This window comes from Podarcis erhardii (assembly GCF_964252035.2).
Source record: "Podarcis erhardii genome assembly, chromosome: 2".
In the NCBI taxonomy this organism is placed as follows: Eukaryota; Metazoa; Chordata; class Lepidosauria; order Squamata; family Lacertidae; genus Podarcis; species Podarcis erhardii.
Window position 1 is genome coordinate 36181334 of NC_138498.1, and position 19578 is coordinate 36200911.

Here is a 19578-nt window from a genome sequence, read left to right on the forward strand (position 1 = left end):
CTGTTTCAACTCAACCACCAGCTCCCATCTTAAAGAACAGCAGTTTAAATCAGAAGTTAAGATTTGGCTCAGTGCCCACAGAAAAAATTGTAACTCCTCACAAGCTGGGCCAGAGGTGGGGAGCCTATGGCTCTCCAGCTGTTAGGGGACTCCAAATCCCAGCAACCCCTGTCAGTCTGGCCAATAGTTAGGGGTAATGGGACTTGTAGTCCAGCAACATTCCAGGTTCTTGACTCCTGTCTTAAAGTAACACTGATATTTTCCCCGCCGCCACCATCCCCCCGGCTAAGAGAGCAAGAAGAAGCCCTAGAACTGATGAGCACAGAATCAGGAAACTGTGTGTGTGTGGTAAATATATTGGATTAATACAGAAAATGAAAGTTCAGACTAGAATCAATCCTCTCCAAATCCCCAAACAGCAGGTGAAAGGTAACAAGCTTGGTCTTCGAGTTTAAGCCCAGTGTGAATAAACTATAACTATGACTAAAAATCCAAGAGGTGGCAAGAGAGAGAAAAGACCAATATGGAAATGGCCCATTATCTTTAAAGGCACCAGTCAAATGACTCAAAAGGTAGCAGGGACAGACATATGGGCGAAGAGCCTAGTAACCCTGTATCATGGAAGTGACATGCTGTTCTAGGAAAGATCCCGTTTTAAATCTCTTTACCAGTTCCTTTCTTGCTCTACCGCACATGGAACGAGTTACCGTCGCTTCAGCACTGAAACACAATCTTTCTTGAGAGGCCCAAGCTGCATGTGGGCATCAACACTTTCAAGGAAGAAGGCCGGCTTGAGGTTGTGTGTAAACAGCGCCGGAAACTGGTGGTTGATCTTATTCTGGAAGGGGTCAAAATGACCCTTCTTGAAGCGAGCCACTTTGAACTGCTGCAGGCACGTCATCTTGGAATCCTTGACTCCAAAGAAGGTCAGCACCTTCTCAGAGTACTCCAAGTACACCCCAATCGTATGGAAGAAAGGCTGCTGTATCACGCAGTCAAAGCCGCCGAACCAGGCCACGTAGTTCTGCCCGTTCCACTGTAGGCAGCAGGAGTTCTCGTTCCTGCCCAGGCGGCCCCTGTCATAGGACTCCTGTGGGTTGTAATCTTCCGTGATGACGCCAATGCTCACCCAGCCGTCAATGATCTCCACTTCCCAGTAGTAGTTGCCTCGGTTCATTAAGTTCTCGCCCAGCACCTGCTCGCAGTTGACAAACCTGGTCGAGCTCTCGGGGTAGGCGATAGGGTTCAGCACCCGCTTGGCTCCCTTGGTCCCAAACAGCTGAAGGAATTTGTCGGCAGTATCGCTGTCCAAGTCGATGATGAAGGCAACTGTGTGGGGTGGGGGTGGGAGAAGGCGAGAAGAAGGCAGAGCAAGGAAGTCACACAGTATTAGTCATCTTGTCTTCTTGGACAACAAAACTGAAACATACCATCACTGAGGTTGGTACCCCTCAGTAATCATTCAGACTCCTGAACTTATGCACCCTTAGACTTAGGAGTCTTGGGTAGGATCTAACGTTGTTTGAGTGATGCAATGGGACTTCCCCCTTCCTCTCTCTGCACCCCACCCCCCAAAATATGTTCCAAAGGGTCCCCATCATGGTGGGGGACTGCAGGGGGAAGGAGAAAGGGAGGGTGGCAACACAAGAACGGGCCTTCTCTGCAGTGGCTCCCCATCTGTAGAATGCTCTCCCCAGGGAAGTTTGCCTGGCGCCTTCATTATACACCTTTAGGTGCCAGGCAAAAACGTTCCTTTTTAACCAGGCCTTTGATTGATCTGATTGACATCCTATGCTCTTTTAAAATGTGGCTCTTTTTGTGTGTGTGTGTTTAATTTCTTGTTGTTATTTTGATTATATATATATTGTGGTTTTTATGTCGATCTTTTCTGTGAACCGCCCTGAGACCTCCGGGTATAGGTTGGTATATAAATAACAACAACAACATAATTGCATTGCACAAGCAGAAAGCTGTTGCATGAGTGGAGTGTTGGATACAACCACGTGTTCTAAAAACTCCACTGCTGCAACCAACATATATTCTGCAAAAATTGTTGGATTTTTCCCAACTATATTTAAATTTGCGCATACCACTTGTGTGGCTTCAGTTTAGCCCTATGGCAAACTTGGTTGGTTGCAGTTTTTTAAAAAAATAAAAAATATTTACCCGCACCTTGTGTTTCTGTGTTTTGGGAAGGTGAAATAGGGAAAGCGGGTGGCAAGATGGGGGTATGTAGAGTAATAGTCATTTAGAAGCAGAGAGTGGCAGAGCTATGGAATCAAGGAGCAAAGATGTACCGCACTCTGATTTCAGAGACCCCTTCTGTTTTCTATATTTTCAAGGTTTCTGGTTTCCTCCTCCATATAAATGCATTTTAAATACAGATAGTTCAGTTCACCAGATTTACTTTTAAAAAATAAAAATAAAATCCAGTTTCTAGTCCTCATGATATATATTTAACATAAATCTCTTTTTTATGCCACAGCCTTATTTTTTTTCTTTCATGCAGTGATAGAACCGAATATGTGTTTTCCATCTCCTCCAATATGTGCCTCTTTATGACAGGAAAATGAGGTGGTGTAGCTTTACAGGCATCATAGAATCATGAAGTTGAAAGGGACCACAAGGGTCATCTTGTCCAACCCCCTGCAATCCAGTAATCTTTTGCCCGTGTGCTTAAGTCCCTGTATTTTCAGCTAAACCTAGCTAGGCCAGTAAAGACCAGTAACTGAGACACTGAATGTTTTCTAAAAACAACACTCAAGCATTTTGTTTTCACTGGACTGCGCTCATAATTAACTTTGCGTGGGCTGACATTTCTGCTGTCTGCAACACGTCTGCCGTCTGCCAAACGTTACGCCATCAGCAAAGAAAGAAAAGCCAAGGGAGACAAAACATACAATAAAATGGTCTTACATTTGAGAAAATAATCTCGGGACTCCAAACAGGCGGGGTTGCTGCTTTTTTCTGGAATCGGGGGCTCAATGGTCACTGTGAGGAGAGGAAATTGTCAAAAAATTACCTCAGCAAAAAAGAAAAAGAAAAAAAACCCAACCCATCACACAAGGAAAAGAGGCTTGTTCATTAGAAAGTATCCTGGCTGATCAGACCCAGGTGTACTATTCCATACAACCACCTTTAACTTTAAATTCATTTGTCATCAACAAGCCTGTTGTGATTAGATTCTTAAACCTATTAATCAGAAGAGGGAAATCCCGCAGGATGTTATCCGAGGATCGAAGATCCTAACATGTCCTTGTGCTACTACAAAGCCAGCCAGCAGAGGGATCTGCTCATAACTGTGTTGTAGTTCTGTGCTCATCCAAAAAACAGACATTTTACAGAGTTGCTGGACCCCAACATTTTCTTCTGGGTCTGCAAACCCTGATTCCCTCTCTACTCTCCTTCCTTCAGCCTCCCCATCACCACATAGGGCTCTGTGTGGTGGTGCCCAGTTATCATAGAGTTGGAAAGGACCCAAGGGTCATCTAGTCCAACCCCCTGCAATGCAGGAATCTCAGCTAGAGCATCCATGGCAGATGGCCACCCAGCCTCTGCTTAAAAACCTCCAAGGAAGGAGAGTCCACAAGTTCCAGAGGGAGACTGTTCCGCTGTTCTCATGGATGTATTGTTTGTGCCTCTGGCTGGGTCTTGTGGGGATAGTGGCAGCACGCTGTGACCTGGAAGCAGTTAGTGAAAACTCCCTGGTAAGTATCCAGGAAGTATTCCTCCCTGAAACATGGGGCGTGTATGGGAGAGGGTGGGGAAGCCCTGAACAGAACAGAGCCAATGCTAGGCTAGTAGTCACACATTGCAATAGTTTCTTTAGGGAGCAGTTGAACTTGAGGACTAAGCCAGCAAGATCCACTCCAATTCTGGCAGGACAGTGAGCTTCAAATGTATATCTCCCCTGCGTTCTGAAAGACAAGGCTCTGTTTCAAGGAAAAGCCACTTTGGACATCTTCCCCAAACCACTGCTGGCCACACCCGGTGATGTCTGTTTGTTGCCTTCTGATTTATTTGAGTCCTTATGGAAACCTCATAAAAAAACCCAGCCCCAAGCGGGAGGCACAGGGCGCAGAAACCCGACACCAATTTAAGAGAGTCTTGTTATTATGCAACTTCAAAACAGCTGCACCACTTGCAGTGCTTTGAAATGGAGGCTGTAGTTTAAAACATCTTCTCCCTTTGAGGCTGGCATTTGACATTCATCTAGGCAGGTACAAATGCCAACATCAAGAGGAGACTTGGAGATGTCAAACAGAGATGGGGAACCTGGCCCTCCAAACGATGCTGCACTCCAGCCCCCATTGGTTCCAACCACCATGGCCAGAGATGATGGCGATAAAGTCCAACAACATCTGGAGAGCGGCAGGTTCCCACTTCCATGATGTAAATGGTGCCTAGTGGGTTCCAATGCCCCAAAGTGTTTACTGCATGTTAAAAGTAGCAAAAGTCTACAAGCAAAATTCAGCATGTGAATGGAAGCAAGTGTCCTCAATTTGCATAAGGCTGGGTACCCCAGCTGCATTTCAAGCTTTGAGAACAGACTGGGAAAAAGGAGCGTCTCCACCCCCATTGTTCTACCCGGACACTGAGGTCCAGCCCTGAGGGCCTTCTGGTGGTTCCCTCACTGCGAGAAGTGAGGTTACAGGGAACCAGGCAGAGGGCCTTCTCGGTAGTGGCACCCGCCCTGTGGAACACCCTCCCACCAGATGTCAAAGAGAACAACAACTACCAGACTTTTAGAAGACATCTGCAGGCAGCCCTGTTTAGGGAAGCTTTTAATGTTTGATGCAAAGGATGCAATGTGCATTCTTGTTGCTGATACTTCCAAGCCCAGTCCCTGTTCACAGAGACTTCCAGAGCTCCTAGATACTTAAGAGCTACAGGGAAGCAGTGGATTCTTAGCACTTGCTTGGCACTAAGAATCTCTGCAGAAACTGCATGGTAGCTATCAGAGTCAGCAAAGAATTCCGTAATCGAAACACTGCAGAATGCATAGCGCTCTACATGGAATGCAAGGACAGGATATTCCGTCTGCTACAGACCTTCTGGCATGCCATAAAGAATGGGCCCTTCGTCTCCGTTCCCTGAGAGCTGGTCCCACTGGTTCTTGCAAATGTTCACTAGCATTTCCTTCACAGCGAGCACGGCCTGGCTGGATTTGATGAAGCTCAGCTCTTTGGGGAAGCTTGCCCATGAGAAGTTTTTCTCTTCGGTGGCTATTTTCAGTGCTTGGAACTCCTGTGCCAAAAAAAGAAAGAAAGAAAAGGGAGTGATATACAGCAATTGACTGATGGGAGGACTCATTCCACAGAGCCACCTCTATGGCTGCTGTTCGTGACATGGAAACAAACATACCAGAGGGAGGGAGGGGGACAGAGAGAAAGAGCAGCTACACTGGCAGGAGATGCTGGCATGCTGCTCTGTTCCAAATGTGGATCCAGGAACATAGAGCTCAGCAGAGCCTCCTCCCTATAAGGTCCGTTTACCCAGGGCCCCTACACAGCGGATGAGATCCAGATAGGACTGAGCACTGCGATTGCATACTAGCCTTCTTCAACCTGGGGCCCACCAAACGTTGCTGGACTACAGCTCCCATCAGCCCCAGCAAGGATGGCCAATGGTCATGGATGATGTGAGTTGTTGTCCAACAACATCTGAAAGGCATCAGATTGGGGAAGGCTGTTGTAAATGAATGAATGCCCTACAAATTGTGGGGCCTGGTAAAAGAGACAAATGTCCATTGTGTCCTACCTGCTTAGGGAAGCTTTTAATGTTTAATGCATTACTGTATTTTAATATTTGGTTGGAAGCCGCCCAGAGTGGCTGGGGAGGCCCAGCCAGATGGGCGGGGTATAAATATTATTATTATTATTATTATTATTATTATTATTATTATTATTATTCCTTCCTGTCCCTGTAGCGTACAAGCATGCCCACCTTCCAATACAAAAATCACCAGTCTGGAGCCAGAAAAAGCAGCAGCATCTGCCCATAAAAAAATTATGGACAAGCTGAATCAGACTCTCCACTTGCGGCTCGCTAGAGAGGACAGCACGTCTCCACAAATCCTCCCCTTTTCTACTGTTTCCAGAGAGGGGAAATCCATGCCATACATTGAAAGCACATTACTTTCTGTAAAATAATCCTGGTCCGACTGCACTCGCTACCAATTCAAAGTGTTGGTTCTGACCTATAAAGCATTAAATGGCTCAGGACCGCAATACCTCAAGGACCGCCTCTTTCCATATGAACCTACCCGCACCCTGAGATCATCTTCTGAGGCCCTCCTTTGTGTGCCTCCTCCTCGAGAGGTCCGGAGGGTGGCAACATGAGAACGGGCCTTCTGCAGTGGCTCCCCGTCTGTCCAATGCTCTCCCCAGGGAAGTTTGCCTGGCGCCTTCACTATACACCTTTAGGCACCAGGCAAAAATGTTCCTTTTTAACCAGGCCTTTGGTTGATCTGATTTATATCATATGCCCTTTTAAAAGGCGGGTTTTTGGAGGGCAGGTTATTGGGTTGTTGTTTTTATTTTGATTACAGTGGTACCGCGGGTTAAGAACTTAATTCATTCTGGAGGTCCGTTCTTAACCAGAAACTGTTCTTAACCTGAGGTACCACTTTAGCTAATGGGGCCTCCCACTGCCGCCACGCCACCTCCACACAATTTCTGTTCTCATCCTGAAGCAAAGTTCTTAACCTGAGGTGCTATTTCTGGGTTAGCGGAGTCTGTAACCTGAAGCATCTGTAACCTGAGCATCTGTAACCCGTGGTACCACTGTATATATTTTGTGGTTTTGTGTTCTGGTTTTGTTCTGTGAGATGTCCGGGTATAGGGTGGTATATAAATTTCAATAAATAAGAAGAAATAAAATTGTAGTTTGTTCAGGGCATTGGGAACTGTAGTTCTGTGAGAGGAAACTACAGTTCCCAGGATTCATTTGTGGAAAGTCATGTGCTTCCGATGTATGTTAGATGTGCTTTCGATGTATGGTGTGGATCTGCCCAGAGGCAAGGAATGAAGCGCTTTTAGGGGTGACTCTCTACTAGAATAACACTCAGGGGCACAGACCTGCAGGAAAGAGATGGTGTCTGTGCTGGGAACCTTCTCCAGATTCCGCTTGTGTTCAGTCAGTGTGTCACGCCTCTCTTCCTTCTGCCGCAGCTCCTCCGCTGCCCCAGTCAGCATTGCTCTTTCCCCATCTTCGATGAAGCCAAGGACTTCCTTCTGAAAGGCTGCAAGGACCCTGGCCGTCTCGGCAAAGAGTTTGCTGACCTTTTCCTTCTCTTTCTGAGCAGTGCCCTAAACACAACAGAGATAGCTTTATACCAATTATCATTCATGTAGATTACATATATTTTCACCCCCCCCCAAAAAAACCATGCACACATCCAGATCCTCCTTTTAAAGTTGGCCAGGTGGGGGAGGGCAGAAGCAATCAAATCTTCTTCAAGATCTGATTGTTTAAAAAGACCCACTTTAAGCCAGACTAGGCATGATGCTTGAATTCGACATTAGGAAACATGTCTGGATTATTCCATTTTAAAGCCCTCCAATTTTTATCAAGACCACGACATGTAAAGAGGCAAACTTTAGGGAAAAGGTTCCCACTGCTGCCAAATTCACTAAGCCACTATATGCTTTTCTGTCTTTTATCTGAGTGCCAGAAATGAGGGTATCTCTGCAAGTGGAAATGTAGCATGTCATGGAAATGGCTACCTTGGACATGCCACTTTCTTATAGGAATGGAGTTTCCCCCAGTCTGATGGAACGTTGAAAAATGTGATCCTCCACCTGCAGTCTGAAGTGGAACAGTCTAGGAAAAGCACCATGTGATCCAGTTCTCAGGAAGCTTGTATATTTGTGCAACACGAGTGCATACATGCAAGAGGATTTTTGTTCTTTGCTTACATGTTATCTTTAATTAAACCTCCCAACACTGCAGCAGAATTGGATCAGAATCAGTGGATGAACCACCTCTTGATACCCAGGCCGAGAGACAGCCCAAACCCCTGATCCCCTTGGCACCAGGAGACAATGACATAGAAATATATGAAAAGAACAGAGCACAGTGTGTGTGTGAGATCAACATCCAGATTTTCTTCTGGGATGAAATAGACTGAAGCCATCTTACTTTGATGAGGTCCACAGTCCTCCTTGTCTGTGCAATAGTGACTCCAAGTTCATCCAACTGATTCTCAACGCTGTTCAGGATTTTGGGTCTTTGGGCCTTTTGAAGAAAGGGAATATCAGAATGTCACCTCGCATTGACAGAAAATAGTATATTTCTCTTCCAGTCCTCAATGGCTGTAGAGAAATATTCACCGTTAAATCTATTTCTGAAAAGCAAGAATGGGGAACTGTGGCCCTCCAGATTTTGTTGGACTCCCAATTTCCATAAATCCTGGCCAAGCTAGCTGTGCCTGATGAAAGTTGGGAGTCCAGCAACATTTGGAGAGCCAAGAATTCCCCACCACCACTCTAAAGATTAAAAAGGACAAGTTCTTTGAAGGTGGTAGTGATGAGACTTCGCTTTGCACTGTGCCTGATTGCCCTTGCTCCCCAAAACCCTTATATTCCCTCCTGTCCATTCATTCTGCATAACGTATTGCCCTTATTGTCTCTCCTGCCTATTATATATTTGTTCTTGACAAAGGCTCCGCTAGACCATAAATCTAAGCCACAGTTTGTTCAACAAACCATGAGTTAACCAGGATGATTAAATACACCACATCTTATTTCTCCATCATTTCTCCTTTAAAGCCCTAAATGGCCTCGGCCTTGTATACCTGAAGGAGCATCTCCACCCCCATCATTCAGCCCAGACACTGAGGTCCAGCACCGAGGGCCTTCTGGTGATTTCCTCACTGCGAGAAGTGAGGTTACAGGGAACCAGGCAGAGGGCGTTCTCGGTAGTGGCACCCGCCCTGTGGAACGCCCTCCCATCAGATGTCAAGGAGAGGATGATGATGATTAGTTTTGTTTTCCAGCTCTTCTTTTCTCATGCCTTTGTAACCTGGTAAACATCTAGGGTGGAGTAACCAAACAAGCCTTGATTGAAGAAGGGTGCTGGGTTCACATACTACACACCAAGCCATAGCTAAACCAGTGCTTTTGTGTGTGTGTGATAGTACTCACAGGTACTGAATACTGTTACATATTTTTTGTGGCTCATGGCAGCCATTTTGTGCTGGCACCAATGGCACTTTTATCAAGATATGAGTACCAGCACCTTATTTTTTATTTTTTTAAAAAAACACTGACTAAAACAAAGGTTCATAAGTAAACAATAAAACACAGTTTGTTGTCAGTGAACAAATAACAGTTAAATGGCTAGGCAGGTCTCTCACACAATGCTAATAATGTTTTTGATTAATCCCTGGCTTAGTGTTATGTGTGAATGAGGCCAAAGTAATCTAAACTGAAACAAACCATTCCCCTGGTGATCTATCAAATGTTGACCCCGAACATGAGTTGGTTTGTGTTTGGAAACATTATTGTAATATATTATGTGTGTGTGTGTCTGGTTTTTGTTTTTATTTGCAAAAGCAACAGTCTTTTGTCTACTTTTAAAGACCTGTAAAGGAAGCGGTCTTCCCAACTGTCTGACATTTGAATTTTGACTGGAAACGTGCCCAATTCTGGAAAGCTAAAAAGAGCAAAGTGCTACTGTCATGTGGCTCCAAACTCCATTTAAACAATGTGCTGGAGTGAGATAAAGACCAGACTGAAAGGGTTGCAATGAAAGGAACAATCGTAGCTCTATCAGAGAAAGCAAGAGCCACAGCCCAAATTGCATCAACACCCTCAGCCGGACCAGAAAGCAAGGAAATTAAAGTGCCACGGAGAGGGCTTATCTGGTGAAGCCATAATAACCCATTGATCTCTTTAAGCAGACCCAGGGAGAGGGAAGGAAAGGGATTTAACTGAGATGTAGCCAAGATGATTTAACAAAAAAATGGCATTATTTTTTCCGGTCATAAAAGCTGCTTCTTTTCCAAAAGCAGGGAATACTTGTTCCTTAGTCATATGTGCTATTTTATATAAACATACAGAACATAAAATTGCTAGCATTAAACAGAACTAGCATCAATAGCCATGATCAGTTTGATTTGACACTGGCCAATAAGGTAAAAATTGTATTTCGTTTGGGGCATACACAGCACCAATCTGTCTATGCTGTGTGCTAGTTAGGGTACTGTTAAAGGACCAGGGTTCGAATCCCCTCTTAGCCCCTAAACTAACTGCCCAACCTATTTCTCTCACGAAGATAAAATAGAGGCGGGGGCGGGAAGAACAAGATAGCCTTCCTCGAGGTGGAATATAAATGCAGCAATGAGAATGATCAAGTGCGTTCTGACTAACATACATGTGCATGTGCTCACACATGCAAGGAATTTTTTTTTTCAGGTGTTCCGCCATGAAAATAAATAAAACTTGCTTAAGCCATCCCAGGCATGGCAATCCTTGACAGCAAGCCAAACCCTATCTATTTTTGCCACACAGGAAAGTCTCTGCCTCTTCCCTTACACCAGGAGTGATAACATTTTATTCCAGGCAAAGGGGGAGGTAATTAACAGACGGGTTCCCTTCTGTTCATCAGCTACAGACTTGCTCTGGCTCCATAACAGAACTGGGGTCAATTTATGGTTGTCTGGCAGCAGGAAAGAACTTCGCTGCCTGGAATTCTGACTTCATACCAGCTCCAAACAATTGGTCCTTCAAGCCTAGTAGTGGCTATCCTGATTGGCAGCCGTTCTCTGGGATCTTGTGCCAAAGTTTTTCCTGGCCCTGTTACCCAGGAATGCCTTTCAGCTGGAAATGCTGCCAAAGACTGAACCAGAGGCCTTTTGTACGCAAAGGGGTGCTCCCCCCACTGAACCATGGGACTGTCCAGTGGAGTCAGGTCCATTAAGGGAAAGGAGAACGGCCCACCACCCTCGGCCTGCTCTCTGCCAGGCCCACCTGCCTGCATCCTTCTTACAGCCAGTTCAGGGGGCAGCACAACTTGCCAGCTTCCTTCTCCTTAGTCTCACAGTGTTGCCCTTGTCCACCTCAGCAGGGAAGAGGATGGGGACAAATCTAGACTTAGTTGGCTCTGCCAATCATTAGCTCTATCTACTGCTGGGCTCCCAACAGGTCCCAGCTGCCACTGGGACCCTTTCTAAAATGTTTTGCTCAGAGTTTATAGGCAATATATCAGATGGCCTTTTCAACCCCTTCAATAAACTCTGTCCTGATTAACTTTATTCCTCCATTGTTACCATGCTATGAGGCTCCTTCCCATGACGTGATATATGCTTTAGAGACTGTCCCTATACAGTGGTACCTCGGGTTACAGATGCTTCTGGTTACAGACTCCGCTAACCCAGAAATAGTACCTCGGGTTAAGAACTTTGCTTCAGGATGAGAACAGAAATTGTGCGGTGGCAATAGCAGGAGGCCCTATTAGCTAAAGTGGTACCTCAGGTTAAGAACAGTTTCAGGTTAAGAATGGACCTCCAGAACGAATTAAGTTCTTAACCTGAGGTACCACTGTACACCCCACTTCTGTGCCTCTACGACAGCAATGTGGAAGTGGTCTCCTCCAGCTGCTGTGAGATTCCAACTCCCACCAACGCCTAGCCAGCATGCCCAGTGGTCAGGGATGATGGGAGCTGTAGTACACTGAACAGCTACTGCTTCCCCATCCATGTTCTAAAAGTGACCACCTGGCACCCATTTAGGGAGTTTGCACCTATACTTTGAAAGCCACAGCTGTCCTGCCTGTGGCTGCTGTAGCTTCAATCCCTTTTTCAGGCCTCATGCTACATACCAGAGGTACTGGAACAGACTGCAGTATCAGAGTCCTTCCCACACTAATGAACAGAAAGCAACATTCTCCAAGTAGGCCTTTTCGGGTGTGATCATAGCATCAGCTATGGTACATTACATGGCATTACACCCAGAGGGCTACATCTCCCCTCTGGGTGACCTTTCAGGGGTCACATGCTGATGGTAAGCCTTGTCAGATGCCAAAGCAGGAAGAGCAATAAACATGAATTTTAGCTTTGTGCGCCTCTTTCTCTTCTGCTCCTCAATCCAGGCAAGAGTTCAAGGACCCATTCCAGCCAGGCTGAGCAGGGAGGGGGTGTGGCTTGAAGAGAGTCCTGAGGGCCAGACAAAGAGGTTTGAGGGACCCCATTCAACCTCCAGGCCTGAGGCTCCCAATACCTGGTTTAAAGCATGTTAACAACAGCCAGTGCTTTGTCTAACTTTTTATGTACTCCCTTCAGAGATCAGGAAGACATAGAGCTCCAAATGCTACTGGACTCCAACTCTCATCATTTCTGGATGCGGCTGGTGGGAGTTGGGAGTCCAAGAACATGAGGGGCACAAGGTTCCCCACGTCCGGCTTAAAGTAATGGGTCGCAAGAGTAGTGTGAACACTGAGGAAAATATTTTCCTGGGCATCCTGGGGTACGAGTAGTGATGTTAAATTCTCAAGAATAATCTTTTGGAGAATACAGTGGTACCTCGGGTTACATACGCTTCAGGTTACATCCCCTTCAGGTTACAGACTCCGCTAACCCAGAAATAGTACCTCAGGTTAAGAACTTTGCTTCAGGATGAGAACAGAAATCGTGCTCTGGTGGCATGGCAGCAGCAGGAGGCCCCATTAGCTAATGTGGTGCTTCAGGGTAAGAACAGTTTCAGGTTAAGAACGACCTCCAGAACGAATTAAGTACTTAACCCGAGGTACCACTGTATTCTCGAGAATATTCTCCCCTCACATCAGTAGGTTTGGGGCATCTCAATCGGCCTTGTGACTAGAGAAACAATGGCATTGCGATGCAATGGGAACTTGCCTGCTCTGTGTGGTCCCCTTGAGGATTCCCATTTGCGGAAGCATCCTCCGCCCTTAAATGCTCCACTTAAGAATAATAACCTTGAAACGAAGTTGTTTTAGGGAGTTGTAAAGTACTGCTTGCAGCAAACCACTCCAAGTTTAGCCATCTCTCCCAAAGAGAACACAGAGATGGGGTTTCCCAACTAACCCGGTGCTTTAGGATGAGCTAAACCGAAACTGACAGCTCAATTAAAAACTAGCAAGTGAAAATCTAGGAGATGAGTCAGCGTCAACTGGGAAGGGGAGCGATGGAAAAAATGCCCCGTCTCAACGCAACACAAAGGGCTAACGGAGCAAGGAGCGGAACCTGGGAGACGAGCCAAGTGAAATAAAGAAGCCAGTCTGAGCCACTGTGGGAAAGAGAGGCAAGGGGAAGAAATGAGTCCCTGGTGCAACTGCACAGCAGCCAAAGGCTGTCAGAACAGAAACTGGTTGGGCCCAGTTAACAGGCACACAGAATTAATCACACCCTCCTCCCACGCAACTTTTGTTTTAGCCTCCTCCCCGAACCCAAAAGCAACAAATTGTTTGCATGTGTGTAATCTGGCAGGCCAGGCTGAAGTTCAGCTAAATGTTTGTATTTGCATTAGGAACATCTCATTGAGGGTTTGGGAAACACAGGCCCCCTACCCCACCCGCTTTCACTGGAAAGCTCTCTAGGCGTTGGCTGAGCACAGAACAGCCCCAGAAGCAGAGATGTGGGTGTGGGTGTGTGACTGTACCCCACCCATAAAATCAGAAATCCAGACACCTTCTTCCAGACCTCTAGACAACTCTAAGGCTGCACTCCTAACAACGTTGACTCTGAAGTAGGCCCTACTGAACTCAGTGTGGCTTACTCCCAAATAACTGGGATTAGGAAAGCCCAATTAAATAAAAACCTGTATGGTCTAGGAATTTCAGAACATTGCAATTTTAATAGGAAATGTTCTTCCCTGATCAATTATCTACAATCCCTACCTCACAACCCCTTCTAGATTCTCGGGCTCTAAGCACTTAACCATGACAACAGCCAGCTCCCCAAATCCTTACCAAATGCTCTCCTTTCTGGGTCCTGGCTGCACGCAGCTTTCGCCTGTCTGTCTTGGTAGCTCTTGGCAAAGCCTATCCCCACAAGGCCCAAAAGACTAGTTGCAGAATATTGCATAGCTTCAGAGGAGCTGAGTTCACACAGGCATGTACCTCACATGACGTATCAGCATTCGGGGACTCGCAGCTCCATGGAAAATTACAGAACTCCCAGCTGCACAATCAGAAGTGCAGCAATGGATGCGACTGTCCTAGATGCTGTCGGATGGTTGCTATGTTGGTTAGTCCCCTTTCCATTATGAATCGGTTTTGAAGCAGGTTAAAAAGCAGGTGCAGCGCATCTACATATGCACTCTTACAATGCAATTCAATTGATGCCCGAAGCAAAGTAAGTGCAATTGAATTCAGTGGGACTCCTTCCAGGTAACAATGATGGAGAACCTCAGGCTGGGGGTTGGGGGCTCATATGTGGTCCTTTCTATCTGGCCCTATCTCCCCCTCCTGAGACACACACCCCATTGACAGATTTGAACTCTCCTGGAGTGTTTTTGCCTGGATGGAAGGCAATTCCTTTAACTCAAATTCTGATTCGTGCTTGCCTAGGCAAAGAACAGAGGGGGGATGTGGGAGCATGCAAATTTCCCATTTACTGCTATGCTTATTTTGCCTCTGGCCCCACATACTTTGTGCCCCCCCCCCCAAGGATGCCCAAAAGGCATTGCGTCACCTTTGACTGAAAAAGGTTTCCCTTCCTCAATGTGAAGGATTGCAGTCGCAAACGCCTTTCCAAACTTTTAAAGTGCAAAGTTTCTGTTGGAAAAATTGACTAGATCAAAAACTGGTTTAGTCAATCAAACCAGTTCATTTATCAGCATGGCCGCAGTTAGGAAGAACATCTGTGGTCCACCAGATGTTGTTTGACTCCAACTCCCATCGACCACAGTGAGCATGGCCAGTGCTCAGGAATGATGGGGGGTTTGAATGACTTCTGGAATGTCACAGGTTCCCCATCCCTGCCCTAAAGCATAGCTCCCCTATCAATCATTATACTGGCAGAGGGGTCCAGCTACCAATTTGGATCAGGGCTAACGCCACAGTATGCTGCACTCCACCCTGTTCATTTGCAGTGTTCTCTGTGCACAGCCAACATCTGATCAAGTCATCAGCCTTCCAACTCTGTCTCGACAAGACTGCTACAACCTAAAAGCTTCCTGTCCAAGTTGCCATTACTTTGGGATTCGCTGTGCAAAAATTTGTTCCAATGCTTCTTGCACTTACAGCCATGGCAGGGGAGACACAATTAAGTCAGAAACCTGAACTTAAAACATGTCATGTACAGTGGTACCTCAGGTTACATACGCTTCAGGTTACAGACTCCGCTAACCCAGAAATAGTGCTTCAGGTTAAGAACTTTGCTTCAGGATGAGAACAGAAATTGTGCTCCGGCGGCACGGCAGCAGCAGGAGGCCCCATTAGCTAAAGTGGTGCTTCAGGTTAAGAACAGTTTCAGGTTAAGTATGGACCTCTGGAACGAATTAAGTACTTAACCCAAGGTACCACTGTATACCTGAAACCATCCTAAAACACCCTAAGTAGTAGCAGTGTCCATAGAACACATACTCCAGGTACCCACACCCTCCTCCAGATCAACAACCTAGCCTTACAGATTCCTCAGCAATGCCATTCCAAGGATTCCCCAGATAGGGCTGTGCCACTTCAACCCAGGTCTCCTCCTCCTCCACAAGGATTGCTCCATTCTCCTGCCAAGCTAGCTCTACAGATAACTTTTCCAGCACATCTTACCCTGCTCTTTCCCTTTCTGAACCAATTTCCCAATAAGCCTTAATCTTGTTCCACAGCCTCCGCCGTTCCACTCATATGAACATAGGATTATATGGCTGCCCAGAGATGTTCTGCTGCCCATGGCAGAACAGCAACCCTCCCTCTCCCAGAGTCGCAAGATAAGATAAGTAGTAACCAAGAGCTGGCCACATCATTTTGGTACCTGAGGCACGAACTCCCACAAGTAGAAATACAATAGCAGTAATAATAACCTCAAATGTAACAATCTGTTGACAAAAATCAGCCACCCAAGGCAGCTGCCCCACTCGGCCTAATGGTAGGGCCAGCTTAGCTGCCTTCTACTGAGTCAGTCTTCTGGTCCATCTGGCCCAGTGCTGTCTACTGGCACCAGCTGCTTAGCATCTCAGGGCAGAAGTTGTTCCTCAGCTGAGCTGCTTGTTATTCTTTTCCCTGGAGATGCCAGGGGTTAAACCCCTGCCTACAATGTTTGCAGACTTCCACCAAGCTACGGGCACCAGGCAGTGACTGGTCTAAGCAGGTCACCGAGTGTGCGTCCTGGCTGAGTGAGTATCTGAAACCTGGTCTCCCAAATCGAACACTCTAACATGTTCTCCCACTCTACTGTTAATGTATCCCCTTTGCAGACGGTTGTGTGTCTTATTTAACTTACTTCAAATTGTAGTAAGCCAGCCCTTCTGTGTTTGGTGGTGGTGGGGATCTCCTACTTACTCTGTTGAGTTGGACCCTAAACCATTGCCCCCAAGTCCTGCACTGACAGCACTGCTCTGCCTTCCTAACCCCAGAGAGTAACTGCACACTGCTTCAAATTCTGAAAGCTTGCAGGAAAGGGTCTTTCAACAAGCTCACACTCCTTCAAAGAAAGTAAGTTCCAGGAATGTGTTTCTGAGCAGACACAGACCCTTGTGCCAACTCTTAGGAAATAGGGTACCTGCTTTTCAGATAACTCGGGGCACCTGACAAACTGCTGTCCCATCCTTCAAGATTCAGGTAGGTAGCCGTGTTGGTCTGACAAAGTCGAAATAAATAAAAAATTGTCCAGTCGCACCTTAGAGACAAACTAAGTTTATTCTGGGTATAAGCTTTCGTGTGCATGCACACTTCTTCAGATACACACGTCTCTAAGGTGCTACTGGACAATTTTTTATTTATGCCGTCCCATCCAACAGGGACCTGCCAGCCAGTCACTTTGCAGCGGCCTCAGGCAGCTTCTCCCAACCCGTCCCTAGCGAGGCTCCTAAATTTAACACGTCGAGGAACAGCAGCAGTGGCCGGCAGCCACCCACCCTCCCCTCTTCCAGTTGGAACTGGTGAGCGAAGCTTGCAGGAATCTCCGCGCACTGCAGCCTAGGGTAGGGGGGCGTCCCCGCCCTCCGCGTCCCCGGAGCGAGGCTGCACAAAGGACCCCCTTTGTGCCTGGAAGGGCCGGACGGCCGTGCTACCCACCTCCACGTGCTCCCGCTCCACCTCCACCGCCACCACTTCATGGCCCCGGTGCTCTTGGGCCCTGCACAGCTGGCAGATGCAGCTCCGGTCCGTCCGGCAGAAGCTCTCCAGGGGCTTGAGGTGCAGCTTGCAGAGGCTTTCCTCGATGTGCCGCAAGGGCGGCACCAGCCGGTGGCCTTGGAAAGCGGGGCTTTTGAGATGAGGCTGCAGGTGCGGCGAGCAGAAGGACGCCAGGCACACCAGGCACGACTGGGCCGCTCGGGCGCGCTCGCCGTCGGTGCAGAAGTCGCACAGCACCTCTTCGGGCGGCGCGCAAGAATCGCCGGGCACGCACGGCTCCGGCGGCTTGTCGGGGGCCATGGCCGGCCCCGGGCTGCTCGGGGCGGGTTGCCGGAGCTGCAGCAGCTCGGCCAGGGTGTGGTTCTTCCGGAGCTGGAGGTCGGCCGGGAAAGGCTCCTGGCAGAGCGGGCAGCGGGAGCTGCTTGGCGCGCCGCTTCCCGCCGCGACGGCCCCCGGGTGGTGCCTGTGCGCCCCGAGGCAGCTCAGGCAGAAGTTGTGGCCGCAAGGGGTGGTGACCGGGTCCTTGAGGGCGTCGAGGCAGATGGGGCAGCTGAAAGGGCCTTCCTGGAGATGGGAGACTGGGCTGATGGGGCCGGAGCCCGCATCCATGCTGCTCGACTCCACCGAGAGGGAGGCGAAGAGAGCGCGCCGGGGCTGCTCCCTTTCCCACATCCAGGGCGCGGGAGAGCCAACCCCGCCCACCAGGAACGCGTGTCACCGACGGGCAGCTCCGGCCAGCCCCACAGTCAGCGGAGATTGCCGAGTCCAGCCTCCCGTTTAAGGGGGCAGCGTGCGCGTTCCGCCTAGAGGCGCGGCCCCTCCAGCGCTCCCACAAAGGTGCGAAGCGGAGGTGAACCCGGCCCTTCATCCAAGCACGCCGAAATCCCACCAAGAAAGGACAGGGGCTTGGCCCCAGTTCTTCCTTCGGCGCACCGGCAGGGAGACACCTTAATAAAGGCTTTTCTTTTTCCTTTTCCTTTTTGTCCTGGTGTGAATGTCAGGAGCAGACGATCGTGTGAATGCTCCTTGTTGCGTGTTTGGGGAAGAGCGAGGAACGAAGTTGGGTAAGACAAGTCTTTCATTGAATCCCTGTCGGTGGAACTCTGACCCGGACCCCGGAACATAAAGGGGGCATGTAGCTAATTGTGGTGGGATGCTGTGGCCCTTTTAAGACACTGTCGCTACATTGTTTATGGCGGGGGGGGGGGTTATGGTCTGCCAGGTGTTGTTGGACTTCCAAACTCCAGGCAGCATGGTCAATGGTGAGAGTTGTAGTTCAACAAGCCTGGAAAGCCACAAGTTCCCGCTGCCGGATTTATGGTGTCCTAGAAGTGATGCACGATACTAAGCGTGCTTTCTCTGAAGTAAAACCCAACGAGTTTAATGAACGAGGCTTACGCTCTAAACTTTATAGCATACTTAGGCTTGCAGGCAGCCTTATATAAGTTGTGACAGAATCACTAGATCTCGGAAATCTCTCCTATCCGGCACGCTCTAAAGATCATATTCACAAATACAGCGGGGGGGGGGGGGGTTTGGATGATTATTGCCCTGCAATTTTTTTAGTTCGTTTTAATTTCCCCTGGTAATCAGGAATGAATTTCGGGCGGGGGGGGGGGGAGGCGCTCGGAATTATGAATCTCCCATACAAGGTGAGCGACCCTAAACATGTTTACTTAGAAGTAAGCACTGCAGCTATCATAGGGGATATCATCCTTTCATATGTGCTTGCTTTCATATGTTTGCTAACTTGGAGACTGAGCAGATTTTCAACGATAACTAGGTGTTGTGACCTAGACAGATACAATTTTGTTTGCCTAGGATAGGGTCAGGGAAAGGGACAGAAACACACATAGATTAGAGAGAGCGCACCTAGCAAATTCAGTGTTCAGATTGTTTGGAATGGAACTGGAAGTAAAATAGCCAGTATCAACATTCTCTTATTTAAATCAATAGCATAGCTGCTTTTGGGATACAGTGCACGGTTCTGCCCACCCTTCTGCAGAAATTCATTGGCATGAAAAAAGGGGGGAGATAAAGCTATTAGTGCACCTTCCCTAATCTGGACAAAAGGCAACAAAGAAGGGGCATGATAGTGGCTTATAAATATATTAATAGGATGAGCGAGATAGAGGTGGGTGGAGAGATAACCCTCCCCTCCCCCCATATTAGAAATTGAGGGCAACTAAGCATGTTAAAGTGCAAGTAGATACCGGTAAATAGGTACCGCTCCGGTGGGAAGGTAAACGGCATTTCCGTGCACTGCTCTGGTTCACCAGAAGTGGCTTAATCATGCTGGCCACATGACCCGGAAGCTGTACACCG

At 47.8% G+C, this 19578-nt stretch overlaps 1 protein-coding gene across 1 annotated transcript; it reads right to left on the reverse strand.

Annotated features, from left to right (window-relative positions):
- Window positions 1-17932, reverse strand: TRIM47 (tripartite motif containing 47). The gene is made up of 6 exons (XM_081850779.1): window positions 17194-17932; window positions 8143-8238; window positions 7080-7310; window positions 5052-5247; window positions 2917-2991; window positions 1-1329 (listed from the first exon to the last, which is right to left on the reverse strand). Exons 1-6 carry the CDS (start codon window positions 17923-17925, stop codon window positions 704-706), a joined length of 1956 nt encoding a protein of 651 aa, XP_081706905.1. The 5' UTR covers window positions 17926-17932; the 3' UTR covers window positions 1-703.
- Window positions 17933-19578: the final 1646 nt, after the last annotated feature.

Bases quoted from the DNA above. Each gene is read 5' to 3' on its own strand.
- TRIM47 (XM_081850779.1), bottom strand. From the start codon at position 17,925: ATGTGGGAAAGGGAGCAGCCCCGGCGCGCTCTCTTCGCCTCCCTCTCG. The intron at 7,311-8,142 runs GTAAGATGGCTT...TGTTGTGTTTAG, and splicing joins GGACTGTGGACCTCATCAAA to GGCACTGCTCAGAAAGAGAA. The intron at 2,992-5,051 runs GTCTGTAGCAGA...CTCTCCTCACAG, and splicing joins TCTTTATGGCATGCCAGAAG to TGACCATTGAGCCCCCGATT.